Source organism: Pagrus pagrus (assembly GCF_965226575.1).
Source record: "Pagrus pagrus genome assembly, chromosome: 19".
Taxonomy (NCBI): domain Eukaryota; kingdom Metazoa; phylum Chordata; class Actinopteri; order Spariformes; family Sparidae; genus Pagrus; species Pagrus pagrus.
Window position 1 is genome coordinate 11258263 of NC_140203.1, and position 23101 is coordinate 11281363.

The following is a 23101-nucleotide window of genomic DNA, read 5'->3' on the forward strand; positions in this document are numbered from 1 at the left end:
TATCATGCCTGTGGCTTTAGGGAAAGCCCTGACATTATACTTTATTGCTTTGACGGTTATATTGGCATTTTGCTGCCTTTTAGAGGATGACTGAGCTTCTGCCTTTGATTTTTCTTTCGCCCGTTAATGAAGCAGCACAAGGAGATGTTAGGAGATGACATCATCTCCTAACATCCTCCCCCCCTCCATCCCTTTCGCAGACAGACCGACAGCACCACCGACAGATCCACACGCACACACACACACAAACATACGCATAGAATGGAGGAGGTGGGGAGTGTCACAGCTTTCACACCTCCATCATAAAAGTCACAGTGCATCTATGATATCACAGTGTAAGCTTGTCGATGTTAGTGAGATGTTCCTGCCTTCCAGTAATTGGGAACGGTGGGTATGAAAAGGTCACTCTGTGTGTGTGTGTGTGTGTGTGTGTGTGTGTGTGTGTGTGTGTGTGTGTGTGTGTGGGTTGGTGGGTGTGTACCTGCACTTCTGTCTTTGTGAGACCCATTGTGAGTTCTAGACCTTCATAGATAGGACATTTTGCAAAGTGAGGACATTTTGGCCAGTCCTCACTTCGTCAAAGGGCTATTAAGGCTAAGGTTTGATATGATAGTGTTGATGGCTAATTTTAGGGGATAGGGAAAAAAAGGAAAATAATATATTCAATGGAGAGTCATTACATGGACAGAAGTGCAAGGATGTGTGCCTGTGTGTGTTCTGGGATATGGAGGACACTGAGATGGGGGTGGGGTAAGCATAGATGGACAGGGAGCGCATGTTCCAAGAGATAATTGCATTTCTCTCACCTGTTACCCTTTACAGGCCTTCAAGAGCGCCACAATGAGCTCATACTGGTGTGCTGGAAAGGGCGATGTCATTGATAACTGGTGTCGCTGCGACCTGAGTGCCTTCAGCAAAGATGGCCTGCCTAACTGCAGCCCCCTCAGGCAGCCAATGTAAGTGTGAGGTGACACCATGACACCCAGGAATTCATGCACGAGGGAGATTTCATGGATGCATGCACTGATGCACCACAGGCACACTCACATATGCACATGGACACTCACACACATACACACCTACCTGTCTCTGCTGACTCCTAGGGGGAACTGGAAAAAGTTGTAGACACAAGCACAGTCCCCAAAGTTCTAATAGCTGTCAGTCGGCCCTTACACCCTTCTGAAAAGAACATGCTCTCATTCAAGGTGTCCTAATAATACTCTTAAGGTTTTTGTGAGTCATCTGCCGCAGCTATTGTTGCCCTGAGAACTTAAAAAAAGAAACAGGAAGTTGAAAGGGCACGGTTTCAGAGAACAAGGCTACAATGACAGCATTTAATAAAAAAAAAAACATTTATTGGCATTACTTGAGAATAACAATAAAAGCTGAACAAGGATAAAACTGCGACTAATGTGATGAGGTTTTTTTTTCAAAGATTCTGCCCACATTTTCAATTATAACTACATTTATAGCTTTGTATTATTCTTGTTCTCTACATTTCACGAATTCCATACAATTTGTGGTAACGCTGTAAAAGATTTTAACATATATCTCAAGCCAATGCACTCCAATTTTTTCAGAATTGCTGATGCCAAACCAATTACTTTTAAATCTCTTCTTTTGTCTGCATTCAAACAACCCCAATGATGAAGTGTATTGGAACTTATTTCACCTTGTTGATATAATAGTATAGTGATGATGTCATTGCCCAACAATAAGCTGACATCAACACAAATTTTACTTGCAAGGTTAGATGGCAATGGCATTGTCTTTTGGATAGGTGTGGCCCATCAATTGGTCACACTCCAACAGACAGGTTGATATAATAAGTGTGTATTATTATGAATAACTTTGTGGGTCCAATTTGTAAGATGGATTATTGAGTCTCATTCCCAACTCATCAAATTCTGACACTTTGGGTTGCTGGCCGACCCAACCAACCAACCGAAAGTGTCAGTATTTGACGAGTTGGGAATTAGACTGAATAATCATCCAGTATAATCAGCATAATCACTATTTCTGAATGATCTGGCTGATTCCCTCCTAGCCTATGGCACACATGGATGGTATGAAAATAATTTACTAATTCAGCTCTTTGTTAATTTTAAAGTTTTATTTGACAGATTTGATCAAATTCTGATTGTCATGTTAAGGTGTTTGTGACAAAAATGTATTTCTTGTTTTACAGCTGTTCTTTTGAAATGATGTGCAGGGGAAAGGTCTCCATGGTGTGCGTCAGGTTATCGTCCAATAATGACTGTGGCTACTATGTCAAAAACATCTCACAGCAACCAACCACCACTCTGTGTCCATGGTCAAAAATCAAAAGTGCTCTGACTAAATGGACATTTTAACATCTACAATTAGTCAAAAATTGGTCCATCTGCCGATAAACATCATGTGATACGACCAAACATTCTAAAACAGTTACTTCATAAACTGATGATGAGATATGTCTCTTGTTTCAGCAATACTTTACCAGAAATACTGGTATTTGGGACACATGCAATGATACTTGAGACTTAGATTATGCTGCACAAGTATTGCACAAGTGGTTTAAGATGCTTTCGGTGGTTTTGTTATTGTTTGTTTGTGGATTGTGGTTGTGGAATTGGAGAGGAATGGCGTGTTGCCACAACCAGAGGTTTGGTCAGGCTTTCCCTGGGCCCATGCCTGCTGGCACGAAAGGGCCAGTGAAGAGCCGCTACAGCAGCCAAATCTCCAACCCTGCATGGCCAGTGCCGGAGTGTAAGGCCCACGAAAACCTGCAGTACTTATTATTATTGAACATGAGGATGAAACCGAGTTGCATGCTTTCTGTGAAAGAGGGATAACCTACCTCTTCAGTCATTTTCACAGACACAGCTGGAGGGCAGGCAAAATGGAAATATTGTTCTTTTATCTCTTTTGAGGGATTAAAGAGGAAAAACTGCACAGGGAACACTGCTGGAGAACAGGTGGCATCGGAATGTTGTTTTGTTGAAAGCAGCTGTTTGCCGTCTTGTTGTGCAATGAGATGTAGGCAGAGGTGCGACAGACACAACAATGGCCACATGGGATTCCTACCTATCCTTAGGCATTGGGCACATAAACACACAAAGTTTAATAGTAAAATTACAAATGAGGGCAACATACAGTTGTGGTAGCCTTTTGATGTTATTGTTGATATTTATCGTATTTCTATATGTTAAACCTTGTCTTTTCTATTTTGATTTATTAGTTTGCGCCTAGCCCCTTACCTGGAACCCTCAAGCACAATGGTGGCCCTGGAGTGGATGGATGTGGAGCCTCTGATTGGCTGCAAAGTCTCTGACTACATCATCCAGCATAAACGAGTGGAGGATCCCTTGGAGGCAGAGGTCTACACAGGTAGAAAAACTATACTCCAAGAGTTGGTTGACTTTTTGAAACTGTATAGTTATTTTGCCTATAGAACAATATAATGTATGATCTCTTGTGTTGGTTAAATCTTTACAGTTTTTAAATGTAGCTTTACTTAATGGTTAAATATGTATGGTAGCTGATTGTTGAGTCTTATTCCCAACTTGTCAAATACCGATGCTATCGGTTGGTGGCTGGCTTTACCTACCACCCCAAAGCATCTGTATTTGACAAATTTCACCTTTGATGTATGTCTTTATTGTTTCAGCAATCGGTATTGTTGTACACACACAAACACACGCTCACATTTGTACAGCTATCCTTGTGAGGAAACCTCATTGAAACAATGCATTCCCTTGCCCCTTACCCTGAGGGCCTTACCTTAACCTAAACCTAATTCTTACCCGTACCCTAAAATCAAGTCTTAACCCTCAGGTGTACGAAAGAGTCACTTTTCTAAACTGTCACTCCCAAGGTCTAAAACTCGAATCGGTTGTCGGTTGTGAAAAGTTACAGAGGTCAATAACTTTGTATTGGGGCAACTGAGATTGGAGCTTGATTGCAGCAAAACTAAGTGAATCATTGAATTTTTCACAAAAGGAAAACTAATTGCCTACATAAGGTGATGTATTGCTGGGAAATCGATGATGAGCCGCGCCGGAGGTCAAACTGGAGTCAGAACTAAGTTCTCTTTCAGCCTTGTCTAACCTCGTTTGCATTTTCTCCTCGCAAAAGTATGCTTTCAAAGTGGTGATGAAAATATGAAGACGGAAAAAATAATGAGAGTGGAAAGGACAGTTCAATGCCACTGATAAGGAAAAAAGAATAAAGATGTCCGATTAGTTGATAGAAGTAGTGAAAGTTACAATTGCAGGGAAAGAGGTTAAAGTTTCGGTCTGGAAACAGAACAGAAGGCGCTTAGACTGAGGATGAGAGAAGATGACGTAGGGCAATTTATCAATTGCCATAAATGGTGCTGACCATTGTGCCGTGGGGCTGGGGAAGTAAGTGGTCATGGTTGTGACGAGGGGCTGGTGTGAGTCAGAGGAAGGGTGATAGGAAGGAATTTAATAATATTGGAGAAATGAGGTGGTCTGGAAGAAGCTGGCTGTAGTCATTGGGAAGTATGGACAGGCCATCCATCACCCCTGGGAGGAGTGCTGATGAAGCGTGGGCACAAGCGAATGAAGAGAGGGTACAGACAGCTAGACACAGGCATGCTGGCAGAGGTGAGGTAGGAAGGGGCAGATGGTGTGGGTGACTCACTCTGCTATGTGCCAGTCACCACTATAAATCATGTCGTAACAGACACTATAATAGAGATTAGAAGTCATTGTCTTGGTCTTTTGTCTTTTTCTCTTCCCCTTATGCCCGTCACTCTTTATCTCTAACTGTTAGTCATGTCTCTTTTGTTTACTTTCAACTTTCTTTAAGTGTCTGGACCAACTTGAAAGATAACTTTGGTGAGTAAACAACAAAGCAAACTTAGTTGAGTGCATTGATAATGTGCGTGTTCGGCATATGAACCCTCTCAGAGAGGAGTACGTAATTTTAATTGGCAGGAAACTGTAGGAATATAGGCTCTCCATCAGTGGAAACATCAAGTATTATGAACTGTGCAGGTACGCATCTGGGGTCGCTCCTGCTTGCACTGCTAATACTGCAGATTTTAGCTACACAAAACCTTCATTGTTCTTCAAAACAGGGGGTGGGGATCAAGATTGCTGATACAAACTTGGAAGCCACTGCAGGGGTCGATTTATGAAATAATAGGGGCCTCTTAAAATGATGAGATCCTGTTCTCTGGACTCAGCAAATAAAAAACCATAGTGTCTGAGAAGCATCATTTTCTCACACTTACTCTGACATATTTTGGAATTATTGGATTTGTACTCGCTGCACACACTGCAAGCCTTTTAAGGAGCATCCAGAAAAATGGAAGTCTTTATAGTAAAACCAGTGATAAATAAGAAATCCAGTTTTTCTTTTCCACTAGCTCACCTTTTGGTCACAAAGTAACAAACTCATCTCGATCTTGGATGCTTTTTCTCAGCATTGCTCTGCTTGTTGAAGCTGCTCGTGCAACCAGTCGTCTACTGTTGGCCACTGAGCAGCCCTAATGGAGCAGTTTGGGGATAAATACTTGGATAAATACTTTGCTCGAGGGCATCTTGGTGGTTTTCTGGAAAGCAAGTGTTTCTCCTTCATTTTCCCTGTTCATATTTTCCAAGACTGCACGATGATTTGAACCGGCGAGCTTCTCCCAACCTCTGAGGGTGGGTACACTAAAGGATTACTCGGTTGATTTACAGTAAACCCTATTTGACAATCTACACAATCGTAGGGAAAACTCCTGATCCAAAGCTTAGCCGGGGTTTGTACTTGCCAATATAGAGCGGAGTAAGGTCAATCATATTCAATTTTAAAGCGTTGAAGAGAGAATGTTGTGCAAAACAAGAGGTTATAGTTACATATGTTAAGTGCAAGTGAGGCACAAAGTTGGTGCTCCTCACTTTTTCAACAGGTTTTTATGCGATCAAATTGCACCAATCTGAACTGCCTCACAGATTGACGTCAGGTAAGGGATTGGGCAGCTGGATATGGAGCACTTGACAGATGGTAGCCTAGCCGAGAAGGAAAGTAGAAAATATCAAATCAAAATAGATGCCCAATGACAAAAAAGTACAAATGGCAATTGCATGGACAGTGACATAGAAATCAGGAGACAGATGAGGCACAGGTGAACATGGTATGGATTGACCACCGCCGACATCGTCAGTAGTAAGGGCAGCACCTGCGTCCAGCGGATGAGATTCAGCCGGCGCCGGCATTCACAGGAGCCGAGGCTGCATCCACATCCATTGCCAAGTCGAAACACTGCTTGGGGCTGGTGTCTGAGAGAGAGGAAAGATAAACAGACAGCCACACACAGACACTCAGCCATGCTGAGCATGAGTCACACACTCAAGAGCACACACATTCAGCCATGTGCACACTCATACAGATGGCAGACAGAGAGTGAGTGTGGAGATGTAGACACTTGGATGCAGCTCTCATTGGGTTCCCAAAGCCGTGTTTCTATGTCAGTGCCGTCTAGACGAGGATAGGAGAAGATACTGTATCCCTCCTGAGATAGATATGTTAAGGTCAGTCATTTGAGAGGAAATAGGTACTGATTTTTTGGCTTGAAGGTTTCCACAGGTTTGGATTCTAATTGCAAGACGGACTTGATTATATGATTCATCTCAATGGGAAAACAGTCTGTGCAACCTGATTCATCCAGTTTTTCAGGGCCATCCAAGTCCCCTTTTTTGGAAATGGATCGCACGTAAACTTCATCTGGTAATGTGATATCAGTTGAAGTTGTGTGAACATATTTTAAATTCCCAATTTATTCAGACATACTGAACCAAAAAGACTCTAGTCTAGTGGCACCCAAATTAGTAAGTTTAGCCATTTCATTTTAGGGTAATGGGTATATACGTGTGATGTATCTCTGTTTCTTCGATTGTTGTACACCTTTAAAACTCCCCAGGATCAGCAGAGTTGAAGCCATTCACAAATGTCATCACCTGAGTGGCAATGTGTAGGGATAAGATGTTTTTTAAAAACCTCCAAATCCCCCATCATTACTCCAGTTATCACTGCAGATGTATCTGTTTGGGAATGCAGTGAGTTCCTCCACAAGCTGGCTGACAGTTTTATCCATGTTAATAAGCTGATTCAAATGATGTCATATGCCACCCCTTTTGGCTGGGGTTTTTCATCCGCAACAGCTTCCTGCATGAATGGATGCAATCATGGAGTCCTTGAGAATCTTGACAGTGAATGGTATCTTCTTCTAAGCTAATATCCATAAATGTTGCTAATGTGACTCCCTCTCGCTTGATGTAAATTACAGAAATGATCTGACGCCTCTGCTCATAACATTTTCTTGCAGTGGGCATCATCGCTGAGTGGAAAAGTCATGTCAGAGTTTGAGTGTGCTGTTTGGAGGTGTCTTCTTTAGTTATAAACCCTCCGTCATTATGGTGGGTGGTCTAAGGATCAACCGTGTCAGCTCACTGACTGTTTTTAATGCTGCCTAGGCCTCTCTGCAATTTGTCAATTTCTCGCTCGGTGTACTGTGGCTTACGTCTGACTCTTAACACAAATGTATCATCATTCATTACATCAGAGTCATTTTTTTTTGCAGGCATAAGTCTGGACCAAAGATAGCCACGCACTTGGCACTAAACACAGAAAAGGACAACATCATGCCCATATACACCTTGATTTGAGCTAAAATCAGCTAAAAGTAAAAGCAGGAAGCAAAATAAAGTAAGATAATCAAAAAGTGATCTTCTTTTCAACCGTTTCCACTCACATGGCTTACCATTACCTTGTCTGCATCTTATTACATAGGCTTAAGAGGGATCAGGTTGTCATGTAGCATCACCCTGTTCCTTTCACATCTGTACAAACCATCAGCAACAAGGCCCCTGTCTTCAATTTCTTTAGATAATCCCACTTATCAGTGTTGTTTACAAAAGAAGTAATCTTTTCTCGAAGGCTCCTCTCTAGTCACAAACAAATCTTCCCTCTGAGGTCAACTGTGACTGGAAGATAGACCTGCTGCTTTGATGTGCAAGGAGAACAGCTGAGCCCGTAGTACATACATCTTGTTATTTATATGGACATGATGCTCCACCAGCAGCCCTCAGTACCCCCACCACCATCCAGGTCTGGACCCATATATGCATTTAAAGCAGACTACATGCTCCATGGCAGAGGAGGTAAAGTGCATGGGTCATGATCACATGGTTAATGTTTCGATTCCTCAAAAAAAATATCCCACATGCCTCATACATTATGACTTTTATACACACATTGCTGTCTGGCTCAGTGGCCAAGAGGTTCATGTCCATGCACTGGACTGCAAGTTCACCTGTTTTGAATCCTGACTCTTAGTAAGACAGTGTGAGGTCATTTCTGCATTTCCAGCAATGGGCATTTCAGCATCCACTCCAGCAGGAAATGCAATTTCTAGTCTGTCTTAAACTTTTTAAATTAAAAAGTTACCTGTTGGTAACATGTGACAGCTTGACCTGACAGGAAACCCTGAGACCAACAAAAAAATCCCTTTTGCTCTTTCAAGGTACTGCCAAATAGTAAAACTTACACTGCATACACAGTATTAACAGGCTCCAGCATATTGTTGACCAACGCAGTTTCATCAAGCTGCATATAAATAACACAACTTTATACTATAAAATTGCATGCAGTTGAAGCACAATTTTGCCATCATCATTATCTATAGTCGATTGACATTCGTAGTCAAAAATGAATATGTAACAGTCACAGCTTGGTTAGGTTTAGGCAGCAAAATAACTTGAGCGTTGTTCCACACTTATCTGTTAATGCATCCAATCCATACCTGGCATACAGTCATCAATACCTCAACAAGCTTTGTTTGTAATGAGGGTCAGGCCAGACTGCAAAAAAGTCTCATGGTATCACCCAGTAGGACACCCCAACAATATGGCAGACAACACACATCCAAGGCTCACTTCATAGAGAGGCTGCGATCATCTCAGCCCAGAACAATCGACCCAACCTTGCAGCAAAGTTGAAGGTGGGGGCACTGTGACATTAAACGCTCTCCTGAATAGATAAAACGAAACCACTGAACGAGAGTGCAATGAAGCCATCATCTACTTCGGGCAAGTTATTGCTCCGGGATCCCTGCACAGCCATGTGCAGTAGACCGAGAAGCAGCCATGCAAACAGTCTACACAGTGTTCCACAGAGTAGAAGAAAATACCATTTTGGAGTGTGCCTGAATGGAAAGAAGAGTGTCCTGCTTGTGAGACACAATCGCAAGGTAGGGAGTTCCCAAGAACTCTGTCACCACGGCACACAGACACCTGCTGTTAGCTTACCGAAGCTGACGCAAGAGACGCAGGGAGGTGAGAACAGGCAAAGCAGGGGCTTCTACCATGGCGTCAGAGGAGGGTGTCTTATTCACAACATCCACCCTGCCCTCGTCACGAAAACCAACAGCGAGGAGGAGGAGAGTGCCGCAGACACTGTCATAACTACAAAGATCAGGTCCTGCGGCATAGCATAGAAGAAGACCCAACACTGCGAGTGCCAGATGTACAGATGGAGCAGACAGAGAGGGATCACCTGTTCCTACAAGGCCAGTGAGGCAAGAGGGACAGTGACTCACTGAGATGAAGCATAGGTGAAGATGAGATCATCCCAGATTGCATTTAATCGTCTCAACGGGGCGCATTCAAGTAAGCGCTGGAAAAAAAGCAGATGCAGGGGTGAGTTTTAATGGCCTTACACAGTCTCCAAACAAGATAACTCATCCAGGTTGGCTTGGAAATTCAAATGTAAATTTTGGTGGCCTGCAACGCAGAAGAGAGTGATTAAACTTGTAGACCCTGTGAAAGGGCACTGACTGTGTAAAATATAGCTATAATTAAAGGAAACCCTGATCATGAATAGCATTTTAATTCCTTACCAAAACATACCTCTTTGTCATCGCACTCATTGTCTTCTTACCTCTCATGTTTCCAGTCAAATGAAGCCCTGCTTGTGGTTTGTCTGCCTGCAAATATGAGTCAACTAAGTGACCAACAGTATAGGGGAGAGCATCATATTCTTGAAACGCTATCTGTAAACATTATTTAATAGTGTTGTGTCTGATTCAGATACAGCTGAATCTATAGAAAAGTGATAATGGGAACATTTGGAGAAGCAGGTAAAAGGATTCATGGTTTATTTAATGACTGCATTGTACGCACCCCAGTACACTTATCAGAGAGGTCTGCTGTCTCCATTAATGTAGCTTAGTCTCTCCTTTACTTTATGTTGTTTGTGTAATGCTGTATCTGTTCTATCACACTACTCATTCCTACTCAAAGGGCCTCGGACCCTCATGTAGTTTCTTTTACAAGCCTCTCCTCGTCCTCTCATTTAAGTCGCATCAGTGATGAACATGAGTGATCCACTTCACTGGGCCTCACACAGGCCTCTAGATGGCACACCAAGGCAGAGACAGCGTTCAGAGAGACGCCTGAAAGAAAGGCAGTGCTGATGTATTAGTGTGGGGCTCAGCATTCCTCTACAGCAATAGGTCAAACCAGCTGCGATATGTAAGAAGATATCAGGGATCACAGATGATATTAAGAAATTTGATAAAAGCATTCGAATGGACAATGCTAGGAAATCTCTATAGAGGTAGCTTTGATACCTATATCTGCCAAAAAATGAGATGCAGCAAGTATTAAGCAGCTGTGCGTTGTGTGAATGATAATGTACATCAGAGCATGTCCTTTTTTTACCGTCAATCAAATCACATAAACAACCCTGTAAGGATATTTTGATTTGGCATTTGCAACTACGTCAGCAATAAGGAACTCACCTGGTTTCATTTAAAGTTAAATCATCAACCGCTACCATTAAAACAAACAGCTACTTTTTAAAATGAGTGAACACCTTATACTCCACGTTGTTTTGCAAAAGGATGCAAGAGTGTATTTTGGCAGCATGGGAATAATTAGTGGCTTACCTACCCTATAGCGTCAGACGTCATTCAGCTCTGTTTCCTGTCAATCTACTGGGAGTTCCCAGAAAAAAACAAAGGTGCCAAAAATGTTATGAAATTAGCCTAATAAAAGGCTTAACCAAAAGTATCCCTCATTGGCTGAATTCAAAAAGCTTCTGGGTTCCATTATCACATTTTTACAATCCCTCTATTGTCTCGTCAGCTGCTAATTTGGGTGGCTTGTCCTTATGCTGAGGTGACACTTTTTTGTGAATGCGCTCATCAGCGTAGCACTGTGCTTCCCACAACTCTCACACAAATGCACACACTTGACGCTAATTAAAAACCTGCGACTCTCGATGTGTTGCGTCACCGGCGTAAGACACCTGATTCCGTGGCATGGCAAGAACAACTGAGGGCAGGGCAGAGTGGCAAAACTAGAAGAATCATCAGGAACGACGAAGTGAGGAAAGATTGTGGAGAGATAATAGAAGAAAATGGGCAGAAAATAAAAAAGAAGAAAGGGAGACCACCTCGTAGGGGAGTGGAAGAGGGACGCAGACAGCAGCAGCACTGAGGGTTACACAGCAATGATGTCACCTCATGCTGGCACTGTTGGACTGAGAAACAGATTAGCCATTTGATCTTTGCCCTTATTTTAGTTCCAGTTTCCTCCTCCCAGCTCATGCAGCCAGCTTATTGGGATACATGACATGTGGATCTTCCTCTGCTTTGCTCTCCTCTTCTGTCACATACCTCTCCACTCTCCTCATGTCCCCCTTTCTTTCCTCTGCGATCAGGGTCAGTGGTATCCCCCTCCCCAGTTTATGTAACAGCTCCATTATTGGTTGAGACCAAGAATGCCCCCTGATGCGTCGATAAGCCCTCATTCAAAGAGATTGAATTATATGGAGATAAACGGTGTCCTTGAGCATGGGTGCAGATAACAGATTGGAGTGACACAGCTGACTCTCTTTGTTTTGTTAATTAAAGATGACCTCATCGCTAAAAATGGACGCTGTGCACCTCCTCGTCACGAGCCTCGCCATCAGCAGATTGCAGATTGCAGGCAGGGGGCCAAGGGCTTTCTGCATTCCCTTTCCCTTTTTGCTTCCTTTCCCATTTTGCCTCTTTGCACACACATTGTTTGTCTCTCTCACACTCTCTCTCTCCTCTCTCTCTCTCTCTCTCTCTTTCTCTCTCTTCGCCATAGGTCTAGACTTTCCTGATTTCATTTTTTGTCGATCCATCTCTCTCAATAACCATTACACTCAGTTCCCCCTTATAGATGTACACTGTATGTGTGTTCATGGCACCTCTAACTCACATGAATGGATCCTTGATGGAACTGTAGTTACAACAAGATAAGGATGCCGCCCTTCAGTGCCTTAATTTTCATTCATCATTGTGTGTTTAGGGGTATTCTGTCCCCATCAGTCATAATGATACTAATGAGATGTTTGTGTGTTTTGAAGCAATGACCCAACTTATGGTGGTCTGGACTTGAACTTTGTTGAATTTGGTGTTCGCTAAATATCGATTTAAAATGCATTTAAGCATTATTGGGATTGATTAGTCTCACTTTACAATTCAGGGCATTGCAAACACTTAAAGTGGTAGAAGTAAATATTTTGTCATGATGGAACGGCTCTCTGCATTAATGAACAGGAAGGGACGCGCAGACCCACGTAGATTTATTAAGCTATTATAATCATTGCCTAGACACATTTGCTGCTGAGTATTTGTGTCCACGTTGGCCACAATATACAACATAAACATGAGTTGTAGATGTCCCAAATCCTTAACTAATGATCATCTGATTGTATTTATTTTCTCAGCCAGTATATTCTCTCCTACATCTGTTTAATCTAGATGAATCTGCATATAAATGCAGAAATTTGGTGCTAGCTAATAATTTTGCTTTCGATTAGTTGTTGTCTGAGTCACAGACACATGACACAGATGAGGAAGTTTTGGCCAGGATATCCATTATCCAGATCTGTTGGCCATACCATAGGGCCTGAGACGTTGGTCGATGCCGTCAGACATCAGTTGGTGGGTTCCAAGACTGAGACCTGTTAAATACAACATTTTTCTCCAGAATTAAAGATGTTAGAGTAAAGTAATTGTGACCAATGTCCAAGGGCCTGGTACAACTGACTTGATGTCCCAACAGCGACAACCTCCGAGCTAGCAATCTACAAGTTGAGTCCCCTAACCCTAATCTTGTTGCTAACAAAACGAACAAGCTAGCAGTTCTTACTTTTTATTTAGCCATTTTAATGCCGGCTGTCAACTCCCCACATGCAAAACAAACTCTGACGTAATTTTGCAGGGGCACCCTTGCTGCATCCTGGGTTTAGTCCCACCCAGACAATTGTGATTGGTTGAAAGAAATACAAACAATCCTGAGCATTTTTTTCCCGGACACCAGAATCAGAATTGGTGCAACCAGACTTTTCTCCAGCGCTGACACAGCACTGTGGAGAGGGTAACTTACTTTACATAAGCTTTGCTAGTTTATGCATGTACTAGCTAAGTATACTAAGAGAGTCAGGGGGCATGAGCAACAATTGCTCACCCTTCACAAGTCTACTGAAGTCACCAGAGCCCACCAGTCTAGTGGTACAGCAGGTGGAGGATGGCACTGCTCATCAACCAGTCAATACAGTGCAGCATCACAGTAAGACACAAGCCAACAGCCTGTCAACACCCACACGTCTATTCTTAGTGCTAAGTACAGAACCAGGGGGAGATAGAGCCACAGTAAAAGGAGCTGGGGGCAATAAAAACAGACCACACACGGGTCAAATCAAAATGGTAGACATGGACCCAGCGGGCCATTAGTCCGTGATGAACCACCACACACATCTCAATTTCTTGCTATGCAGAAGGGGCAGGGGCCAGCCTATTGTCAAACAGCATGCCATTCTCAGCCAGTGTTCCCTGCGGATCTAGGAACCTAAGAAGGTCTAACGCAACAAACCCGACCAACAGGCAGGGCAACGGCCATGCGTCTAGTAACAGAAGTAAGATGGGGCTGCTGAATGTGGAGAATTATTTAGTACATTTACATTTCATGAGGAAAAAAGTTAAGCCTGGTTTGCATTATACAATTGCATATTCGCCATTTGTGGTGGCTGCTGTTCAATTATGACCTCAGTTGATGTTATGTCTGTAATATCATCAGTCCATAGAGCTGCAGAAATATCATTGCACTGTGTGATTGACTGGTTGAAAGTGAAATTAAATGTCCAATTTGTCCTAAAGGATGATCAAATAATTCAGTTTTTGCCATTAAATCATTCATTCAGACTCATATGTTACTTTAAATACTAATATCACTTCTTATCTTTGATTATTACATGACCTGCATGAAAACTCAATTAAAATTGGCTGGAGGAAGGTTGATTAATTTAAGATAACTGTAAGGCTCTGATGTAATATTCTTTACTCTTGCAAATGTTATCAAGATGTAAGAGTCCCGCCAAACTGTCCATTGTATTACTTGCTGCTCATCAACATCTAATCCCATCAGGCAAGACATTCAGGAAATGTTATAGTGAACATATTTTTTGAATAAATTAGTAAAAGAAACAGCTAACAAGTGTAGGTGCAGTGTTTATTCACTTTGGGGAAGTACGCAAAACAAGATTAACCCTGGAAATGTACCGTACCAGCAACAGGTGTACCGGACCTGCGTGTGGTCACAGTTTGATTGGGTTTAGGCAAGAAAACTACTTGGTTAACTGTAGGAAAACATCATGTCTAGGCAAGGGTTAGGGAGGTAGGGTTAGGGTCTTCTGTTGGTTCGCCACTTTGATTAATACTCATCAACTACTGGATGGATTGTCATGATATATTGTACAGACACTCACTGACACACTGATCCCCAGACAATACAGCCCCCTGACTTTGTTGTTCCCATGATGTTTTCTTTGTGGCCACCATGAGACTGATATTTTAATATGTATGGAAGAACAAACGATGGTTGCCATGAAATTTGGTGCAGACATTCATGTTCTATCCAGGTTGCTTGTAATAGCTTTGGTGATACCTTAACTTTTCATCTTTCCCCATCATCACATCAAATCTTTGATTTATGTAACAGTCTGGTTTACGACCAAATACTGGCACATTTAGTGCTGCTTAGAAAATGTTAGCATGCTAACACACTAACCTAAGATGATGGATATGGTAGACATTACACCTGCCAAACATCAGCATGTTAGCCATGTCATTGTGAGCACGTTAACATATTCATTTTAGCATTAACTCAAAGCACCACTGTGCCTACATGTAGCTACTAACAGAGCTACATATTCTTAATCTTGTTCAAGTATATGCTAGTCTAATTCTGCCTCACAGAATCAGAGAACAAGTACAGGGCTGCCTTGATCTGTTGTTATGCTGATGACATGCTGTTGTACCTGTCAAATATACTGCAGAAGTAAAAAGAAAAACATGAACTGAAATGAAATGTTTTTAACATGTACTATAGTTGATGATGATCAGCAGATGGTATGCAAAATTAAGAAAGAAAGTTTAGCATAACGGCGTTTTAACAGCAATTTGGAATGACTTTAAGAGCAGTACGATCCTTTAATTCTTGTCTCAAGGATTTGACTTTTTTCTTTTTGCATCGTTGTTGTTTTGTCATATTTATTCATTTATTTACATATGATTACCACTGAGATGATTGCAGCATGCAGATGTCTCTCCTTGTTGCCAGGTGAAAAGGAGCAGCTGGGACCAACAATATGTATCAGCGAATACACATTGCCCTCTTGAGCCTTCATCTTGACCAAAACAGGAGGTCTCCATGACCTGATACAGTAGTATCAGGTCATAGTTTGTTACACAACACTTACATTATAATGCCACAAGGACATTTGAAATTGAGTTTATGTGTGCATAAGGGCATACAGAATACACTGTATGATTCTGCATCAAAGAACATGCACATAATTTCTTTCTAGTCTATTTTAGCCTTCCCTCTCAAACCATGAAAAAACTGTTTTCATGAATAAATGATGTATCTTTCTGCCAGCACAATGCCTCAGCAGGGTTGTCCAAAGGGATGTCCCTCTACCTGATTAGAGAAACTTGGACAATTATGTGCAACTCAACCCGCTCGGAGAAATCTATTTCCCACATTACTTTGTTCCTGCCTCTAAATATCTGCCTTGGGTGCCATTAGTTAATCACCGCAACTCACTTGCAACCCCCTCCCACACATAAGCACACTTAAATGTGTGTCTTGTTTCTTTTTCCTTTTTTTGTACCCTGAATTTCCTGCCATAGGTGGCATTAGGTTCCTTGTGACAGCTTGTGTATACCTGTGCAATGTCTGCTGTGTGTGTGAGAGAGAGAGAGAGGAAGGGAGGAAGGTGACGTGTAGGCTCGGTGTGGGGAGTGGAACGTTGAGTGCTGACAGTTTAACAGGAGAGGCCCCGAGCAGGTTTGGCAGCCCACAGGAAATATAAAGCTTGTGATTTGTTTGTTAACGTAAAGCTTGTGTTTTGTTTGTTTAAAAAGAGTGCACTGTGCAGTTGCAAGGACTGCTAGTAGGTCCACATAGAGAGAGGGACACACAGTGAAACAGACGGGAGAAAGGGGGTTGTTTGAGGACAAACAGAAGTGTAATCTGAGAAAGAGAATAAGGGATGAAAAGAAAAAACACTTCACATGTGAGAAAAATAGAGACCAGCACATATTGTAGTAGATGTTGATACATCCAAGCAATACATATTGTACTATTATTCCAATATGTGTAAATGTAAATGTGAACTTTTTACATCATTTCAATGTCCAGTTTGTGCTACTGATTGCCAGCAGTGGAAAGTAACCAAGTACGTTGCAAGCAGTGTTGATCGGGCCCTTGCACCCTTGTGCCTGTTGAGGCATGCAGCAGCTTTAGCCTTGTTACCGGACAATAAGTGGACAATATGGACCTGAATTGTCATACGTCTTGGACACTACATTAAGGAGTTTATTTAGTCTTCCAGTATGGACAGTACCATGAAAATGTGATAGAAATCAATTGATCATTGTCAAACAAGGCCTACGTCCTGTTGCCAGGCTTAGGGTTACAACAACTTCCTGTGTCCTGAAGAAACATTGAAATTTGTCACACTGCAATAACTGCAATTCATTGAAAACCTGAAGGGAAACAATTTTACATCTTTGAGGAGAAGCACATTAAAGTTCAGTGCCTGTAAATTGCAAAAAATGTGTACACAATTCAAAATGGCTGACTTTGTGTTAGTTAAGGTCATAGCACCACAGGGCTTTTGTGTAGATGTAGGTATGATACACATCATACTGAATTTCGCCCATCGAGGTGAAACTTGTCATGAGGGCTGCTCTCTAGGGGGTGCTAGCGAGCCATTTTGCCTCACCCACGCCAAGATCCATAACGTTTCATGAGATTTTGAGCATGTATAGGTCCTTAAAAATGCAATTCATTTAATAAAATATGAATAATTAGCATTACAATCTTGCCTATGGCCTCATCCGTCATTGCTTGAATCTTGATAAACAAATAAATAAAGATGAAATATTATGGATATGATAAGATGATCCCTTGGGTGAAATTCACAAGCTACCCTGTAGTATATATGGCCACCTGAAAACATGAAAGTGACATGAGTAACAATATTCTCTGGCAAATGGTTTACGATATTACCTCAAGATAACAATTGTGACAGGAAAATATCATTAATCTAACATAAACAAGTTACCTCTTTTAAATCATGTCAGTAAATCATGTACATGCATTGGACATGTACATTTATACATCATCTATACTAAATTGACCTTGTGGCTAAGAAAGTGAATGAACAGTGCTTTACTAGTGTTTTTTCCTCTGCTGCTTTCCCTCAAATTTCCACTTTGAGCTGAAAAAAAACCCTCCTAATGCGTGAACCAACTGACCTTGAGGATTTACACATACACTCTCTCTCTAATTCTCTCACTCACACACACACACACACACAGCTAATGGCTCAGGCAATTACACTGCCTGAATTCAGTAGTGTAATTGTAATGATATGTGAAGGATAACAGCAAAGTAAGTCTGGCTTCCCACATCAGTCGAAATGCCACTGTGTACTCACCTGTCTGCATGTCCAGCCACAGGGGGACAAATCAGGTCAACGTGTGTTGTGCTTGCCCTCAAGTACTGTAGGTGTGCATACAGTGCTTTGTAAACTGTATGCACGTTCATTGTGTATGCACAATTCCACTGTTGGGTTTCCATTTCTCTACTGTTGCAACGTTCATGTTCACTTTTTGTTATTGGCCTTTCCCCGCCTACAGCTACTTTTCACCCCGTGCTGCCCGCAGACGAAGGATCTCTCTTGAACTTCCCCGTCTTCTGCCCTCTCCCACTCACTTTTTTTGTGTTTTGTTATGTACCAATGTTTTTTTGAGAGGGGTTTTCCTCATCTTCTTAGAGAATTCTAAGTGATTCTGGGTCAGGAACTGTTGTTGCTGTTGCGGGCCAGCAAAGCCCTTTGAGACGCCGTATATGACACTGGTGTGTGCAAATAAACATAGCCTTGTTTGCAACTACATCATAGTTACGAGGCCTCTGTGTGTGTGTGTGTGTTTGAATCGGAGCGGTTCTCTTAGTACGCTCTCCATCAGCCTGTCTCGTCATGTTCCCATGATTTGCTATTATTTGTTCCCCTCCCTGCTTACTAAAAAGGTCACCTGGCATTTACCATGAGGTTTTAATCGCCATGTAAGCTGGAGAACACGCAAAATGGCTTTTACCGTAATAGAATTTCGGGGGCCTTAATTTTTGCCAGCTGTGTGCTGTTTTGGCTTTGGTATTGACAGAAATGTTGACGGACCACAGGCCTACCCATGAGGAACCCCTCAGAAGGGTAGAACCATAAATGTTGCTTCTGGGTGGGTTGAAATATCTTGTTTTGCACTAAATGGGTTCAATTTTAAGTATTATTAACTCATTCTAGATTGGTATGCAAGCACTTAAAAGCTACCACCTTGGAGGCAGTAGATGATTGAAAGTCCTCCATAGAAATGAGCAGACTTCCACAGCAATAGCCACACATGTGTGCCAGTGGTTTGTAAAAACACTTCCAGTTTAGCAGTTGAGTCATACCATCATTTGCATGTGTGAACCCTCCACTTTCGATTCATCGCGGCGTGTCATTTCCTCAACCCAGTCTACACTCCCTCCACACACACACGCACGCCACCCATCTTCCTCACCTCTCCTCTTCTGTGATACTGAATGAAAGCAGATATGCTCCTCCTCCTCTTCTTCTTCTTCTGTACTTTCTAAAACAGAAGGCTGTAGTGAGCAGGAGGGGTAAGGTGTTAAAAAAGCGAGTATGTTAAAGTGAACCAAATCAGAGATATATGTTTCGAGACAATGAGTGATGAATTATTAACGCAGGGAAACAAGAAAAACAATATTTATTAGAAAAGATCACTGTTTTTACATATTGCCTCTGTCAGGGTTTAAGAACATGTGCTGCTGATTCATAAATTGTTACAATGAGTGTTGCTGGTATTTCCTTTTCTCTCCTTTGAATCAAGCAGCAGCTTGATTAGGAGCGATATAGAGCGAGACTGCTGCCATATGTTTAAAGCTTCAAGCCAAGTTTGAAGAGATTAACACGTAGTTGTAGTTCAAGCCTTGAGAATGAATCCGGGCTTGCGTGCTTGGTTCTGTCAGACATAAAAAAAAAATAAAAAATCTGTCTGTCTTTCAGTTTGACTGCTTCCCCTTGACTCAAAAATGAATGCTCATAAATAATGTTTGCTTTGCTTGGTAATGGTTATATGCAGTGAATATTATTTCTAGATGCCTTTCACCACTCTCACAGGGCCAGCACTGTCTGTCAGTGTTCTTATGTAGGATCAGTTTGCAATTTCAGGTGGTTTAACCTTGTATTTGATGTCTCTTAAATCAGGAGGGAGAGAAGGCAGGGCCATTCATTTAACTATTTATTTGCTATCTGGTGGAATTAATGTTATATACGCTGCATTTCACATGCTGTCATTTGCCTCCCTTTTTGTTGTATAATGACATTTTATATAAATTCTCTTTTAACAACTGCCCTTTTCTCTATGATGTAGGTTCATACGGAAGCCAAGATGACCGTGTTATGTTACAACATTTTTTTAATGGTTTTATCTCAAGATCATGTTTATTTTTTATCTCGAGATGGCAAATCTAGTTTTCTCTTCATAACAGGTTAATTTGTCTCGCTGTCATGAGAAAAACTACAGGAGATAAGACAGAACGACTTTATAATCATAAGAAGGAGCGATGACGTACAGTACAAACACCACTTTGTTGGGTTGATAAGCTCATTATCTGAAGATAAAGTTTGTTTTTGTAGATAACGAAATAATTAATTTGAAATCTCAAGATGACAGCATTTAAATAAAGCCGTTTTTAAACAGAGATTCCGCAAGACTAGGGAGGGTTGACCTTTTCCACATTATGACTGGTGATTTTATTTTCTATATAAGCTGCCAAGACAGTAACTACAACAACACAATAGTGGAAGGAAACAAAGACATTGTATGTTAAAGTTAAAGGACAGACGCTGTTTACTGTGCGGAAGTGTGATGAAGAGTCAGGAGGACAGTCGGGTGACAGCGACATTTCCACACATAAATTCGACATTTTCATCATATATTGTAAGTTGCCAGAGACACTACCTGCTGGAGCTTGAGAGCAAGAATAGCCGTTCTCAGCTTTCATAGGTTTAGATTGTTTCAGTATTTAATTTTCATATCTTACAATTGTTTTACATATAGAAAAGGCTAATATCAGCCCTTTTTACTGTGTGCAAATGATGGTACATTGTGTACCCCCACTAAGCCTGCATACGGGTCTTATATTTATGTAATTGCATAACAGTTTATAGCTTTCAGATGGCTCTGTTTAAAGAGGTTTTGACCCATGGAATGTGTGTGGCTTTGCTGGATAAGAGTATATGATTGTTAAAAGAACTAAAACACACACTGTGTTCTCCTGCTGAGTCCTTAAATTGATAATTATACAGTAAGCCACTCAAGAGCCACCAAAGACCAGACCGAAGACATTTGTCTTTTGTTTAGTCTTCCAGATGGATCAAAGATACTTAAGCACTTCCTCGTGCTGTCAGTGGTATATTTAACACTGTACATGTAATGTCCAATTATGACACGTTGCCTCCTGTCGTTAAGCAAAGCTAAGCTCATGCTGCCCTGCCCATATGCAGATGGGAGACATTACGTATTTCTAATTGTTTTAGTACACATGGATATTGTCACGCCAAGTTTGTTTGAAGTAGCGATTCAGGGCCCAATGTGTCAAAGAACAGTGTACAAACACTTTCATCAACACTTCGAATAAAAAACACTTTCATTCTGATAAATCAGAAATTATTTATGCATTCATGGGAAATTTAGGCCTTGCTCAAGAGCACCTCAGTGGGGGTAATGAGGGTGGAGCAAGCACTGCCTTTTACTTTACCCACCCAAATTTATCCTGCCGGTCCAGAGATTTGAACCTCCGGTCGCAAGCTAGTTTCTGTAACCTTTAGGCCAACGCTGCCCCTTTTTTGTCAAAAGTCTTCAGGGAAAACATGTGCTCTGTTCTCTCAATGTGTATCTATTGTCTACAGGCTACATTTTCAATGTGGCTGTAAAAAAGAAACAAAAAGAAGCACTTGACCCAACAATGATCAACATCTAGCCTCATGCCAGAGAAAATAAAAGCGCTGCCATTGGTGAGCACAATCCTGTGTTATAATCACATCAACTTACCCCTAAATAACTCACAAGTGGTTGCTCCTGAGCTCTACTGTATTCACGCATCAGCTACTTGATTTATTCTGATTGTCAAAACATCCATTGACATCATCATTCCTCTCCGCGACCACATCCAAAATCATAAAACATCAGAGCACTGACCGGCCTTTTTTCGTTCCTCTCACATTGTTTGTCTCTTTCTCTCCTGATTTTTTTCCTTGTTCCTTCCCTCCTTTTACTGCACTTTAATCCACATTGTATTTGGCGCTGTCTCTTTCTACTTTTAGCCTTTGTGAAGTAGCAGAAATCTGGCGTTCAGTTGGCATTCCTCTCGTGGTTGCTCTCAATAAAAAATGGGGGGACAGACTTGAAAGGCGTAATGGACGCAGACCGATTCGGGTCAACAGTAAAATAGATCATTACCAATTATATCTGTGAGAGATTAAGTGGTCTGCTAGGGATAATTTATTGTTCCACCAAATTTTGTTCTGTTAACATAAACGCCCTACTAAATAAACTCTGATAAGTGAGAGAATTGAGCACCTCTGCTCTTGTTATTTAGACGGCGCAATTAAAAACATTAAAGAAGTGAACATGGTACAAAAGGTTGGCTCTCAATTCTGAATCAGTACCAGCCGTAAGCTGCTGATATCATGAATTTTTATCACGCCTTAACAGTTTTAAGTTCAGCGTGGCCATTCTGAGCGTCCCGACAAATCAAACACCTGATTGCACAACTCCTAGATGATTCAATGTAATGGGAAAAAACTGGACCCAATACCATCTTAGCAATAAATCTGTTTTAATTAGCAAGGAGGAAAGTCTTGTCAAAAACAGGACAGAAGGAAAGTTTCACAACAGTTGACCAAGGTCAGAAAAACTGTTCTTCTCTTTGCAGATGATTGTGCCCTCAATGTTGTAAAAAATTACACCAAGCTCATGGTGTATTGGGAAATGGTATTGTCAGTGCTGCTGTATGATATGTGAGGAATGTTATATGTGTGAGGTTTGGATCACCTCCAAGCTTGTGAGGATCAAATGGTAAAATAAGATTTGTGATACTCATCTGTGCTGGCAGGTTGGGTAACTGGCTGGCACATACATTACATGTTGCCCTAGCACCTTTCATATATCAAAGTAACACAGTGTTTGTGAACAATCAAAATAACACTACAATTCCTATTTTCATATTTAACCAGCGCCACAACCTTACCCCAAGTCATGTTCTTTGAGTTGCCTAAACAAAACCATAAAAACAATATTTTATTAAATGTTCAGATAAGTTAAGTGACCATTTTACATCTTTGCAGATACGTCCATTCAAAAATGTTCCCTCATTATGTGTTGTTACAGAGGCAGCATTACGTTTCTGCTGAAGCAAATTTGCTCTTGCAAGATGGT

The 23101-nt window shown here is 41.5% G+C and overlaps 1 protein-coding gene across 3 annotated transcripts in view; it reads left to right on the top strand.

Moving 5' to 3' along the window:
- Positions 1 to 23101, top strand: part of astn2 (astrotactin 2) — a 306993-nt gene that overhangs the window by 263800 nt on the left and 20092 nt on the right. For all 3 annotated transcript variants that reach the window (XM_084384096.1, XM_084384097.1, XM_084384098.1), the window contains 2 exons: positions 823 to 956; positions 3221 to 3369. In XM_084384096.1, coding sequence (XP_084240222.1) covers positions 823 to 956; positions 3221 to 3369 — 283 coding nt within the window. The remainder of the gene's footprint in view (positions 1 to 822; positions 957 to 3220; positions 3370 to 23101) is intronic.